We start from the raw sequence: 15,183 nt of genomic DNA on the forward strand, positions 1-15,183 counted from the left end.
TCTGGGTCCTGGGATGGTGGCCTGGGCAACTGTGAAGCAGTTGCCATTTGTTTTTTCATTCACATCCATCTTGCTGTTTTAACCAAAAAGAAAACAAATAGCAACAGGTGTTCATAGACTTGGGAACCTGAGTCACTGAGTGTCGCATGGCTCCCCAACTTGGATCTGTGCTTTAATGGTCTTTCTTTCTTTCTGGCAGGTGTACTTTTGCATGTGATGGGAGATGCCCTGGGGTCAGTGATTGTGGTCATCACAGCCATCATATTCTATGTGCGTCCCCTGAAAACTGAGGACCCGTGTAACTGGCAGTGCTACATTGACCCCAGCCTGACTGTGGTCATGGTCATCATTATTTTGTCATCTGCCTTCCCACTCATCAAGGAGACTGCTGTTATTCTCCTGCAGATGGTCCCCAAAGGAGTCAACATGGAAGAGCTGAGTAAGTCGGAGAATTCTGATCTAGAACCACTGCCCACTTAATGTTCTTCAGGCTGAAGGGCCAGCGTCATTTCAGAGTGGTGTTTGCCGTATATATCCTGAAATACTTAAAATCACTAAGCAATAAAGACATCCATCACATGTGTTGTAGCCTAGTAAAATGCCTCACGGCTCCAAGAATCAAAGGTTCTTTGCAACCCATGATTCTCTGACTCAGCTGCAAATTTTTGAGAATGTAGCACTTGTCAATACCTACTCCTGGGTATTTACCTTCATGTCAAAGATTTATTTAAGCTCAAACAGAGCACTCTGCCAAGCACTTGATTTTTATTGTCCTTTTTCTGAAAACACAAATCATTCTTTCGTATTCTAGATCCTGCTATCTAGTTAATTGATTTTTATGAGCATGCAACTCACCACGGCTCTTATAACACCGTAAAAAGGGCCGTGTTTTAAATTCACATCATTCATGACCTCATTCAGTAATGAAATCTGTTTCTTTGCTTTGCTCAAACAGAAGGTCAAACTCTCTCTCTTTCATGCATGTTTGCTTTTGTGCTGTCTGTCATTGCTTCACCAGGGAGCCAGTGAACATGAACTAGAGCCCAGGTCCACGATGAGGCTGAAAGTTGAAAGACCTTATTTCATGACAAATACCTGAAATTAGCTTTGAATTGTTCTTAATACATTGTCTGGCTGTGGCTAGACTTGCTCCTCTGAAGCCGTGACGTACAGAATGATGGCATCGTCTTTGCCTTCTAGGAGCTTGTTTCTCAGTTGAGGAAACAAGATAAATCATATACAAAACAATTTGTGACCTATACTGGCTTATATTGACTTTTAACACAATAATATATATATTTAAAAAGAGATATTAAAAATAGTAATAAGAATAGCAACACTTTCATGGCATTTACTACATGCTAGGGCTTTTTCTAAGTACTTTACTTGTATTAACTCATTTTAATACTTAAAATAATCCTGTGAGGTACTGTTATTCTTATTCCTAATTTAGGAAACTGAGGCAGAGAGGAGCTAGGTAAATTGTCCAAGGTCATGCAGGTAGTAGATGACTAAACTGGGATTCAAACTCTAGCTGTCTACAGGGGTTTTGCTCATAATCACCATTCAATACCATTTCTCCAAATACACCCTCATTTTAGAAAGTATGGAAAATGCAGAAGAGTCAAATAGTAGAAATCTCTCATAATCTTATCACCCAGAAATGACCACCCTTAATATTTTTGTACCAAACATTCAATAAAACAAGACTTTATCTGCCTTAGAAAATTTTTGTGTGTATATACACTGACGTTTTGTAAAAAAAAAGAAAAAAAGTTCATGCCATATATACAGTTTAGCTATTTGCTTTTTTTCCTAAAAATACTTATATGCCTTTTCTCATATCCTTAAGTATGCAACTTACTTGTTAACAGCTGTATCACATTCTATTATATAACTGATTTAACTATTTCCTTGTTGTTTCCATTTTTTCATTAATACAAAGATTGTTGCCCAAACCATTCTTGTACATAAATATTTGGCTATTTCTTTTAGATTATATTCTTAGTACTAGAATTGCTGGTATAAGTTTTTGATTCATATTGCCAAGTTACCCCCTCTCAAAAAGGCATCCTAGTTTAATAAAGAAGATGTGGTACATATATACAATGGAATACTACTCAGCTGCAAAACAGAACAAAATCATTCCGTTTGCAATAACATGGATGGACCTTGAGAGAATTATGTTAAGTGAAATAAGCCAGCAAGAGAAAGATAATCTGTGTATGACTCCACTCATATGAGGAATTTAAAACTATGGACCAAGAACAGTTTAGTGGATACCAGGGGAAAGGTGGGGTGGGGGGTGGGCACAAAGGGTGAAGTGGTGCACTTACAACATGACTGACAAACATTAATGTACAATTGAAATTTCAAGAGATTGTAACCTATCAATAACTCAATAAAAAAAAAACTGGAAAAAAAAAAAAGGCATCCTAGTTTATATGCCCATTAAGGTGTCCATTCTCTTGTAAGCTCAACAACTCTGGGCATTTTTTTGGTTGTTAAACTTATTTTCTTGAATTGCCTTTTATGGGTTAACAGTGTATAGTGTAGGAATTCAGAGAGGAGAAAGAAGATTATGGGAAAATGTACCTGTCTAGGTATAGCTATTTTTCTTCCTGTTATTCTCAGTAAATACATCATTTTGGTGAAACTGCTTAAAGGGTCCATATCTGTCCTGTGGTGAGTGGTCCCATGTGTTACTTACAGCTCTCACTTTGGCTATTGTTCGCTCTTCTCTATTCTAGTGAGTAAACTCTCCAAGGTGCCCGGAATCAGCAGTGTACATGAAGTGCACATCTGGGAGCTTGTAAGTGGAAAGATCATTGCCACCCTGCACATCAAGTTTCAGAAAGACGGGGACTATCAGGATGCCAGCATCAAAATTCGAGAAATCTTCCACGAGGCAGGAATCCACAGCGTGACCGTACAGTTTGAGAAGGTGGACGTGAGGGAGCCTCCAGAGCAGGGGGACCTGTTGCTCTGCAGCTCACCCTGCATCTCCAAGAGCTGTGAGAAGCAACTGTGTTGTCCCCCTAGGCCTCTGCCTCTGGCCCATGTCAATGGCTGTGCTGAGCACAATGGCAGTCCCCCCCTAGACACACACCAAAGTGACAGCCTTGGGAGACAAGAAACCACAGAAGTGACTATTGAAGTATCTTTGGACGGCTCTCTGAGTGAGCACGGACAAGCTCTTAGCAAAACTCAGGAGGACCAATGTTATGTCAACAGCACCCATTTTTAATCTGGTACCCACATAAACAGACTGTATAGACAAGACTCTTTGAAACTACTGGCTTGGCTTGGGAAAGCGCTTTGTGGGTTGTAGACACCGACCACTCACAATGTGCATGCTCTGTGTTCAGTAAGAGGTTGGCTGTTTGGGATGTTAGTTGAACATGTCTCTTAATTTTGATGTGACGGATAACCTCTTTGCACTGTCCTGGGTGTCTCAAGCTGCTCTTCTACAGTTTTAGTTTGAACATTTATTTTCGGAAGCAAACGGCACTAGTCTATAGATCAGGGACATTGAAGGCTGGGCCTCAATGGCTGTGGACACAAGGATTCAAGGTAGTGTTTGTTTTAAACTGATTAGAACTCCTAGCTGACTCTCAGGTGAGGTCATAGCCAAGTACGTAAAAAAACAAAGAACATTAAGAACCATAATAGCTATATTTTCCCCCATTCCACTGGAAGGAAATGCTTTTTGACTACCTCTTCATTTCGTGAGGGGGAGAGAAACTACTATTTACTTTCTGCTGTGAACTGAATGTCAGCTATAGGGTGTTTCAAGTGTTTAAATACATAAAATATTTTTTTTCCCACTTGGAAGTGTGGAAATATTTCTACATCCTTAAATATGACACAAGTGTGTATATACTGTTTTTTTTTTTGGGGGGGGAAGATTAGCCCTGAGCTAATACCCACCTCCAATCTGCCTCGTTTTGCTGAGGAAGAGTGGCCCTGAGCTAACATCTGTGCCCATCTTCCTCCATTTTATATGTGGGACATCTGCCACAGCATGGCTTGATAAGCGGTGCATAGGTCCGTGCCTGGGATCTGAACTGGGGTACCCCGGGCTGCCAAAGCAAAGCGTGCGAACTTAATTGCTGTGCCACTGGGCAGGCCCCACGTATATACTGTTTTTTAAAGTCAGTCCAGTTGGGACTGTCTTCATTTATTGCTTCATAATGACTTACTTATTTGTCTAAATTTCCTTTGAATCTTCTTTTATATGATCACATTGATCTATGAGCATTTACCAGGAGAGAATGAGTATATTCCTGGGATTGAATATACGGCATTGAATATTCATTCCTGCCAAAATAATAAGCTAGATTGACTTTTCTTTAATTAGACATATTTTAAAGTATTTATTATTGTTGCCAACTAGTAACTTGATGGGAAAGTGTATGTACAAGGGAGAAATGAGCATTAATTTAATTGCTGCCTTTAATGTGTTTTGAGGAGGTAACACTTTGCTTTTATGTTTTTGACCGACATTACCAAGTTCAAATAAATTGATTAGAATCTGGTTTGGATCCATAACCAACCTATATTAGTATTGGAGAAGCATCTGTCGTGTACTTAACAAATTGTTTAGGCAGTGATATATTTTTCTTGTTTTCTTGGTAAGGAAGATTGGCCTTGAGCTAACATCTGTTGCCAATCTTCCTCTTTTTGCTTGAGGAAGATTGTTGCTGAGCCAACATCTGTACCAGTCTTCCTCTGTTTTTTCGTATGTGGCATGCCACCACAGCATGTCTTGATGAGCAGTGTGTAGGTTCGCTCCTGGGATCCGAACCCATAAACCCAGGGCCTCCGAAGTGGAGCACATGAACTTAACTACTATGCCACTGGGCCAGCCCCAGGCAGCGATATTTTAACTAGAACAGTCTCAAAATAGCTATGAGAAAATAAGAGGCCCCTCACTAGGGAACTAGAATCTTCTTTGATGGGTTGCCAGTCTAACTGAAAATGATCATCTTTTAGGCTCTAAGCATTGAGTCCTGTTTAAAATCTGCATAGAACTCATCAGAAATGCTGGATTGGTAATGGAAAAAGCACTCACGTTTTTCAGCACAAACGCCATTTTAAAAAAGGTGTCTTAGGCTTAAATTCAAAGGCTGAAATAAGTAAGCAACCAAAATCAGTAGGATAGGAATTTTTTTACTCCTTGAAAATTTATTATGTGAGTTTAAATTGGCCACGAACTAGGTAAATAGAAAAATGCCCACATATGTTTTTATCCCAGGAGTACGTTGAACTAGGCTATATATATTGTGTAACTTAAAAGAGGATAAGATATAAGACAAAAATTTTGCTCTTAACGTTGAAAGTATGGCACTCACAAAAACCAGAGGATTCTCTGTGACACTCACCATAGGGATATATGGACCAAATACTCCTAGATAAATGTTGGGTGAGACGCCTTAACTGGAGCCAAAGAAGAAATTTGTCTCTCACTTCCAAATTTGAAGGTCTCATTTGATTTCACATCATTCTGCTTCTGTTAAAAGGGAAAAATTATAATTTTATAGTTTTTGTGACACTGGCTAAAGGAATGCATATTCGCTTACCTCCAAATAGTGTTCTTTAATCTCGAAAGTATTTTTCTGGAAAGGAAAAGGCACTTCATCACAATATAGTTAAATCTCACTTCAGAAAAGTATCTTGATGGGCATTTATGAACATACCAAATTATGGAGCAGAGTCCATGTGAAATAATACCTTTTTAAGACAGTTTGGTGAGTGCATTTAATAATGTCCAAACAGGCTGATTAAGTGCAATATTTTTGTATTGGGGGAAGTGGTTGCATTTGTCACTCAGGCACCGTGATGCCTGCTGGCTGGTGTTTTTATTTGGGTTTTACTCTTTGTTTAGTTGTCTTGCATTTTAAGCCTTCCAAGGAAATGCAGGAGTTTTCTTTTGCCTTTTGAATCAGCCCTGCTTGGTGGCAGTAGCATCTGATGAACAGTTGATTTGAATGCTATTTTTCTCTGTGATGAGAAAAATATTGTCACTCAGTTTACTGCTCCTGGGTGCTTAGGCTAATTCCAGAAAATTCTCTCTTTTTTTTTAGGGACTGAAAATAATTTTTAAAAAGTCTGGGGCGTCCTCTGAGTGTCAGGTCAGGACTACCCATCCTGTATGCTCACCTGAAAGACAGGGCTGGCATTTTCCACTGCCCTCTGTCTTTCCATTTTGATAGAGTCCTTTCTACTTTATTTCAGCACCAGCTTTAGCAAGCCCTATGTCTGCTTTAATTTTCCAACTTTCAACTTCATTTTTGAAAATAGAGGTTAACTTTTTTTTCATGATGTTTGGCCATTATGAATATCCATAGGGCTACCAGGCTCCATTGTTGACAGAAAAAAACATATTATCCTTAGATTTTTTTTTTTTTTTTTTCAAGATTTTATTTTTTCCTTTTTCTCCCCAAAGCCCCCCGGTACATAGTTGTATATTCTTTGTTGTGGGTCCTTCTAGTTGTGGCATGTGGGACGCTGCCTCAGCGTGGTTTGATGAGCAGTGTCATGTCCGCGCCCAGGATTCGAACCAACGAAACACTGGGCCGCCTGCAGCGGAGTGCGCGAACTTAACCGCTCAGCCACGGGGCCAGCCCCAATCCTTCAGATTTTTTGATAAAATATCAATAAAATAGGGAGACATTGTTTAGGAAGAATTAAAAATGTTCTCCATATTTAGTTACAATTTTTTTTTTTTTTTGCCACCAGCTGGCCAGACTCTAGTGGGGGTCAATCAGGAACCCCAAAGTTCAGAAGGAATGGGTGCTCTGAATGTCAAAGAAACCACTGAGGCAGATTCTGGATTATAACAAGGCAGCTGCCCTGGGAGGTAGTAAGAGCTTTTGTTATTCTTCCTTAATCTTGGCATTATTGATGTTTTTGAACTGGATAATTCCTTGTTGTGTGCATTGTAGGAGTTTTAGCAGCTTCCCTGGCCTTTACCCACTGGATGCATCTCTACAAGTTGTGACAACCAAAATTGTCTCTAGACATTGCCACACGTCCCCTGGGGGCAAATTCGCCTCTTGTTCCGAACCACTGACTTAACCTAGAGATAGTTGTAGGATATTGTTGATGAAAGCACTTCCAGAGCTCAATAATTCTTTGAATATAATCCACTCTGCAGAATTCACTCTGTAAAAAAATATTTTTCAAGGTGAGATCAAACTATTCATAAAAATTACAGTTGTCTCTACATAGGAACTTTGGACATTTAAAGAAAAAATATAATTTGTACGAAAAAGCCCTTACAAATCTGATGATACAGTTCAGCCATTATACCACTGAAGGAAGCGAAGAAAAAAGCAATTGCTGTCACCATTCTGTGATGATTTCTTCAACTCATGAATATCCCCAATTTGATGACCCCACGCCAAGCTAAGACTGGATAATATCAGTACAATTGATTCTTGGGGTTAAGGTGTTTAATTCTCCACCGATTTTGAACTTCATGATGTTTCTTGTTATTGACAAGCTCACTTTAGTGCTAATGATAAGTTCAGATGTTAAAACAAATTCTTTGACATTTACGGCTAACTTAATCCGTTGCCAAAACATATCCATTTTTTCCAGGAGGACAAAATACATTTCCTGCTTTAAAATTATCCTGCTTTTAAATAGATCTTCACGCTCTTGTGATTAAAGACTACAACAACAGACTGGTTTAGAAAAAAATGGGGAAACACGACCTGATTTGGGTTTCGAATTTAGATTGAGTGATGAATATCCACTACGTGCCTCTTCCGTAGCTCTGTCATTCATCAGATAAACTGTCTCCTCTTTGTGCTTCTGAGTGTATTTGCACGTGAATAGCTACAGGAATGAAGTAAGAATGAAGTAATTGAATCAGGAAACTAGCTGCTCAAATGGAGCTTGAATTGGACCATAATCCTCACTGCAATCTAAATGTTCTCATGAATTGGAATTTAGCTAACGCACGTGTGTCATTTCCTGGAGCATCTCTTTTCAGATGTTTTATTCTGGACATTTTGTTTACATGAAACTTTCTTGAATGTTGCTAGATGTATCAACTCTCTCCTCTTGGTTCAAAGCCAGGCCAGAGACACTGAACCTGCTCTGAATTCTAATGGGAGTAATCCAGAAGAGATGATAATTTTCAAGGGGGTAATTTGCAAGACCTTCCTGGAGGTCTGAAGTTATGTTACAGTATTTTGGAGTTCTGTTGCCTAAAGTCTTCCATTTCTCTTCATAGGCGATTTTGCCAAGCTATAATTGTCACATTTGGGGGAATTATTAAATCTCTGAGATATGAAGTTTAAATAACTCATTACTAATTGCACATGAAACCCCCCAGTAATGTGTACACATATGCACACCTTTAAAAGTGAAAAATGTTCATTGGTGCTGTAAATAAAAAATTTTAAAAAGAAATGTATGACCAAGATGTTTGTGGAAATTAAACAGATAATTCAAAGTGGCTGAACTCATTTTGTCTTTGTTACTGACTTGAGTCAATTTATTACTCAGTAACTCTGTGGGTTGGTTTTAATAATTTGGGACTAATTCTGTCTCCATTTTGCTGTTCTCTTCATCACACCCCTTCTGCCATTCTCCACCAACTACATTGTCACAAGGCCCTTCTTGGCAGAGATGTCACAAATTGATCTAGCTGCCATAGTTACTGTAACCTGGACTAACCTGGTTTTCTCATGGAGTCTATTTGGCCCTGGGCTACCCAATAGGGTTTGTGCGGGAGGGGAGCTTCTAGGATTTAGGGAATGGTGGAGAGGCTAGCATTACTTTGGAGAGAGCCTATAGATTTGGGAAACTCTCCAATGAGCTGACTGTCATCTTTATGAATATTGAAAAAAGGGAAGAATTTTCTAGTTCTTTCAATGGTCTTTTATTTTATCAATCAATCAGCTGATTAATCAGCATATACTTACTGTGTGCAAGTGGTTCTTGCCTCCAAGGAGTTTGTAGTCTGCATGTGGAGCTAAGTAAGGCAGTCCAACTTTGTGGGAGTTTAAGGAGAGCTACCCATAGCCTGGGATTGCCGCGGGTAGAGTGGGGGGATCTTGTGCTCTATGGGTTCTGGTACTTGAATGTGCACATTCTAAGCCCTGGGCAGCATCTGCAAAAGGAGAAGGCTATACAACATTCCATGACCAGCAGCTTCCTTCAGCAATAAGAGTCTGTAGTGTGAAGCAGGGGACTGAACCCAGGGCTTGTGGTACAGAATCTCTGCCTACTCCACCTAGAAGAGAATCTCGCCTTTCTCTGTCTCTCCTACCCTGCCTAATGTTTCTTCCTAGTACTATCACTTGGTAGCATTCTATTGTACATTTATTTGTTTATTTCCTGTCTCCCCAACTAGAATAAGACTTTGTATAATGCATCACTGTGTTATTCAGCTTCTATCACAGTGATTGGAACAGTGCCACAGTACCTGGCACATGGTAGTGGCTCAATAAATCTTTATTTATTAGATGAATGAGACTACGAATGAATGAATGAGTAAACACATGAATGAATAGGTTCAATTCTTGGTGTTCCCAGTTATAGGCTTCGAATATTATTTAACTTCATTGTGCTTCAGTTTTCCCATCTATAAATGAGGCTCATGATGAAGCCTGTGTTCCTTTCCTTACAGGGTTGTTGTAGGAATCCTAGGAGATAAGATGTGAGAGCAGAGTTAAGTGTCAATGGATTTTATTACCTTACACTTTCAATCTGCCATCCACATTCTTCCGGTTCCTATCCTGCCTCTTCTCATCTCTGGAATTCCATTTTGTCAATCAAACACCACTTAAAGCTAAATAGCACTAAATAGTGGTACAATCACCATGGATAAAAGTGAAGAGGAAAGAAGGAGGAGTCAAGGACAGCTTCACAGAAGACTTGGCATTTAGAATTGGCCTTGGAGTAGTTCAGTGGGTGGAGAAAGAAGGAAAGGACAATCCAATTGGAGAGTTTAGATTTCATTCTTGAGGCAGTTGACCCTAAAGCTTTTGTAGGAGGGAGGTGGGGGCAGGGTGCAGATTGGGGAAATGTCAGGAGTAGAATATTTTTGGGAAGTAATGTCATCCAGACGTGTTCTCCATGCTGCTCTGTTGTTCCAAGTTCAGAGCATCTGCCACTCATCTCCTGTCCTTCCCGGGGTCCTGAGCTCCACCAGCTGTTGCTAAGACTCACTGTGCATGTCCTCCAAGAGTCTGTAGACACTCCAAATTCACTGGGAGTTTATCCCAATTCTAAACTCATCTTTCTGTGATGCTTTTCTGCTGGTTTCAGTGAGAGCATCTTGTCCACAGTCCCCTCATGTTCATCCCCCCAAACCACCTTGAACCTTGCTGCCATGTTTAATGCTGCCTCTAGTCTCATCCTCTAACTAGTCATTGTGCTCAATTAATGTTCCTTTCAAAGGACTCTTGATGTCAGCCCCTCCCTTTCTATTCCTGTCCCCGTCTCTTGGGTTCAGCTTCATCACTTCACACCTGTACTGTTGCAGAAGACTCTTGACCAGCCCCTTGGCCACTTTGAAACTTCTTGTCAACCCTCTTGCTTCCCTCTGCTCCAGGAAGAGGGACAAACTCTTTAGTCTGTCACTGAAGCTTTCTCCTCACCCGGGCCCCACAAGCTTTATCTTTTCAGCACACAAGAAGAGCCCAGATACCTAAGGAAGTTAGAAGGTGAGAGAGTATAGATAGTTTCTTGTTAACTAGTAAATCGAGTTTTGTGTGAATTGAGGGATAAATATTATACAGTAACCTGTTCCTTTTATATTCAAAAGACATTTTTCACTTTTTGGAGTTTTGAATTAGATTTACCAAGTTATTTCTTTTCTGGTTTCTCTTTCTTGTAGATTCCTTTCTTTTCTATGTTAGCATGTTACTTTGCCCCAAAGGATGATTTCTTGTGGATGACAGACTGCCACCATTCCAGGCTAGTGTCCTGATTCAGGAGTGCACTCTCAAATTGACATATCCTGTGCCTGGAAGCAGAGCCATGAGGTCTCTGGTCTTTACTGAGGCAAAAAGAATGGTGGACTCGCCTTTGTCTCACATCTTTACCACATGGTCACAAATGTGGCCATGCCATAATAATGAGCTCCAATGTAGAGCCAAAATATATGGCACATCACTCGGGTTCTTTTAGACTTGGAGATGCAAGAGTAAATTTGCATGGGATTTATAACCTCAAGGCTGGGTGGTATTTTGTCTACATTTTCTTAGAAGAGAGGGTTAGAGGGAGGAGTAAATTCTTGGAATGGCCCATGTTGATACAGGCTTGCAGTGGCGATGATAATAACCAGGTCTCCTATCTGCCTCAGAAAACTGGGAACCTGAAGATCATGCTGGAGTGTTGTGAGTTTCTGGCTGTAATCTGATGTTCAAAGGTGTTCAGAAAAAACTAATATGACACATTTGGATGGAACGATGCTTGATGCTTGCTTGCTATTGTTAAAACTTGCAATACATAACACTTAAGTGGGGAGACATGGCCTGTGGCATGATGAAACCTAGGTTATAGAAAAGTGCTTTAAAGAGAGATTTTATTATAAAAATTCACAGATACCAGGAAGTATAGCTTAAAGTTGAGTGTTATGGTTCTAGAGTCAGCCTGCTGTGAAATCCCAGCTCTACTACTCTTCAGCTGCTTGACGTCAGGAAGTACATTGTCAGTGAATAAAAAAAGTCTTCTGGGCCTTATTTTTGCCATCTGTAAAAATGGAGACAATCATAATTCCTGCTCATGAGATTGTTGTGAGGATGAAGGGAGATGTCCTGCCTGGATTGCTTAGCACAGGGTCTGGCTCTGGGAAGGTTAGATCTTCTTTCAAATGCCCACTTTAGTAATTAAGATGACAACTAGGTTTATTCCTATATTGATTCACTAGTTGCAGTGGAAATGTCCAAATGTATACTGTAGACCAACCTGAGTGTCAGCACCCAATTAGATTTTGAACTCCTGGAGGGCGGAGGCCATATTCCATGACTTCATCAAAGAACAATGGAGACCTGATCACATGACTGAAAAATCCCGAGGCACCATATCCCTAGGAAAACAAAATATCCTGGGGAAGATTTAAGGAAGTGGGACTTTGCCCCGGGCTGGATGCTGCCACCAAGTGGGGATCATTCTATGATTGGGTATCTTTTACTTTTATTGAGGTATAATTGACATATAACATTTTATTAGTTTCAGGTGTACAACATAATGATTTGCTATTTGTATATATTGCAAAATGGTCCCCACAATAAGGCTCATTAACATCCATAACCATGCATAGTTACAAATTTTGTTTTTCTTGTGATGAGAACTTTTAAGATCTACTGTCTTAGCAACTTTCAAATATCCAATACAATATCATTAACTATAGTCACCACGCTGTACATTAAATCCTTATGAGTTACCTATTTTATAACTGGAAGCTTGTACATTTTGACTCCCTTCACCTATTTTTCCCACCCCAACCCTCTGCCTCTGGCCGCCACCAATCTGTTCTCTGTATGACTGGGCATCTTAATAAATCCTGTCTGCAAGATGGGAGGAATGAAGCAAGGCTCAAGTTCTAATTGGTAAAGAAGCAACAGTCACTCATATTATCCAGGACAAGGGGATGTCTGGTATTTTTGTGGTTTGCAGAGTTCTCCTGTTTTTGTCTATGCTTAGACAAGAGTACAGAGTGGCCTCTTGTCTGCTGCTGGTGTTCTGAGAGATTGTGTTCAACAGGAGAATACCAGGGCTTGGCTGTGAATGCCAGGCTTGTCCTGGCAACACCAAGGCCTTGCTGTAGGGTTCAGTTTCCAGATGTCAGGAGACCTGCTTGTCTCTTTCTTATATTTTTGGTACTCCAATATTTGTTGGTACATTTTAATGAAGCTAGCGTGAGGCTATGAGCATTGAAATCCTGGTTAGAAGGTCACTTAGAAGCTGTGTGACCCCGGGCAAGTTACTTCACCTCTTGGAGCATCAGGATGCTCCACACCTGGTGTGTGAGGTATGACTCCTACTCCCAGGGGTGTTGTGAAAATTAAGTGATATCATGAGTGTTCCTGGTAAAGAGTTAGTGCTTTAAAAATGTTAGTTGTTTTGTCGAGTCCTTCTGTATTTGTCTGCCTCCATGACTGTCTCATTTTAGGACACGAATCAAATACAGTCTCTCATTTTGCCTCATTTTGTTCCTCTACATCTTTGGACTATTTTAAAAAACAACATTAACATCACGATGAGAAGACCTGCCAGATGCCTAAGATTAGTGCTTCCATTGTACGCACTCATAGGAAATACTCTCGTGTCACTGCAGTCATCACTACCACAATGGGGTCAAATAATAAGAACTACAGAGAGTCTGGATAGCATGTGTGTCACAGCGTGGGAGGTCACACAGCTTGTGAGTGGCCAGACTATTATCCAGATACCTTGGTATCTTTCTGTCAATCCTCAATTCATGTTGAATACATGAATGAATGAATGTAAATGGTGAACCTCTCACCTCACCTCCCACCTCACAGCCTATCAAGCAGGTATTTTCTTTGTCCTTTGACACCAACATTCAAACGAGGCTCCATTGTATAGGTTACAAGTCACATTCAACACTTCGATGCAAAGAATGCTCTGCGTGAGATAGCTGTGGTTTCCAAGAGTCAACAGTGTTTCGGAGGAGCAGACTTTCCATCTGCTCTTTACAGACCCCTGGACCTAGGCTACCACACCCACAAGCATCTCAGGCCGTCACATTGGAAAGAGATGTTTTGAGCCCCATTGCTCATTTGATAAGATAGTGTCCTTTGTTACTTTGGGGTTGTTGATGTCTTTTGTTTCCCCTTCTTCCTCACCTCCCTTTACATGTTCTTTTTGCCGTCTTTAGAACATTTATTTTTTATTACTAGATGGTAATAAAACGAAATAGTACAGATCTGTGTAAAGTGTTTCAGATAATTTCAAATCTCAGAGGAAAGCATGCTTAATAAAATAACCATTTTACACTATATATTCTGTTCTTCAACTTGCTCTTTAAAATTAACAATATATTCTGGCTATCTTTCCAAGTCAGGACATAAAGATCTACTCTATTTTTCTTAATAGCTATGTAGTATTCCATTGTATGGCTATATTAAATATTTATTCTCCCATTGATGAATTTTACTTCCTTCAGAAAGTCATATGGATTTCAATCTAAGTACCACCGATATTACTCTGACGCTTTATGGGTGTTAGGAGTGTGTGGATTTGGACTTAATATCATTAAAATGTTTCTTCTTTATACTTTTTGCCTGTCCCCCCCCAATTTTCTATAATGAGTATGTGATACTTATGTAATATCAGAAAAAATTTATTTAAACATTGCATTCATTTCACAAGTATTTTCTCAGTTTTGAATTCTAATGGTACTTATTGTTACTACTACACCATCTAATATTTGATTACGTGTGTCATCTCTTCATATAAATAGTATGTTCCTTGAGAACATGGATTGCATCTTAATAATAATAATAACATTGACTCAGCACTCCTATGTGCCAGGTACTTGACATGTATGGATGATCTCATTTAATCCTCACAGAATGCCTGCAAAGTCAGTTCCCTCTTTTATAGTTGAGGAAAATAAAGCTTGGAGAGTTTAAATGATTCCCTCAGCTCAGTTCTGGTAGAGCAGGGCTTAGAACCAAGGTCTCTTCGAGTCTAGTGCCTGGACCTTTTCACTACCTTGATCTTCCCTTACTTTGGAATCCATTGTAGCACCTAGCACAGGGATAGATACACAATATATGTGTAATTACAACTTGTTGGCTTAAATAAGATGGGGTCCTTCCTCTACAGACATAGCCTAGCCAACATACCAAGCGGTCTCCTTAAACACGAAGTCTGTATGATATTGATGAGGATTATTTTAGGCTGGTTACTGTTAAAAACTGCAGATGAGAAGGAGGCTCTGAGGAGTGGAATTTGCTTGCCCTTTGATGAAAGACATTTGCATTTGTGAAGGAAGTCTTCATCTGTGGGTCATGTCTCCCTTTCTGCACCAGGAGGAAGCGGGGTTGACCTTATCTCTAGAAACTCTTAATGGGGACGGCAAGGACTTAAGTCTTGTTTATTGTGCTTGCCTGGTAACCTCATGTAGCTAACTCCCCCCACCACCAACATTCTCCTTTGTCTTTAGCTGAAGATAATATTTAAGGTGGT

General features: G+C 39.9%; 1 protein-coding gene across 3 annotated transcripts in view; it reads left to right on the forward strand.

Moving 5' to 3' along the window:
• Window positions 1-4,551, forward strand: part of SLC30A10 (solute carrier family 30 member 10) — a 42,232-nt gene extending 37,681 nt beyond the window's left edge. For all 3 annotated transcript variants that reach the window (XM_070602056.1, XM_008542835.2, XM_070602057.1), the window contains exons 3-4: window positions 200-439; window positions 2,751-4,551. In XM_070602056.1, coding sequence (XP_070458157.1) covers window positions 200-439; window positions 2,751-3,247 — 737 coding nt within the window. In that variant the 3' untranslated portion in view covers window positions 3,248-4,551. The remainder of the gene's footprint in view (window positions 1-199; window positions 440-2,750) is intronic.
• Window positions 4,552-15,183: the final 10,632 nt, after the last annotated feature.

The sequence above is a fragment of the Equus przewalskii genome, chromosome 31 (assembly GCF_037783145.1).
Source record: "Equus przewalskii isolate Varuska chromosome 31, EquPr2, whole genome shotgun sequence".
NCBI classification, from domain to species: domain Eukaryota; kingdom Metazoa; phylum Chordata; class Mammalia; order Perissodactyla; family Equidae; genus Equus; species Equus przewalskii.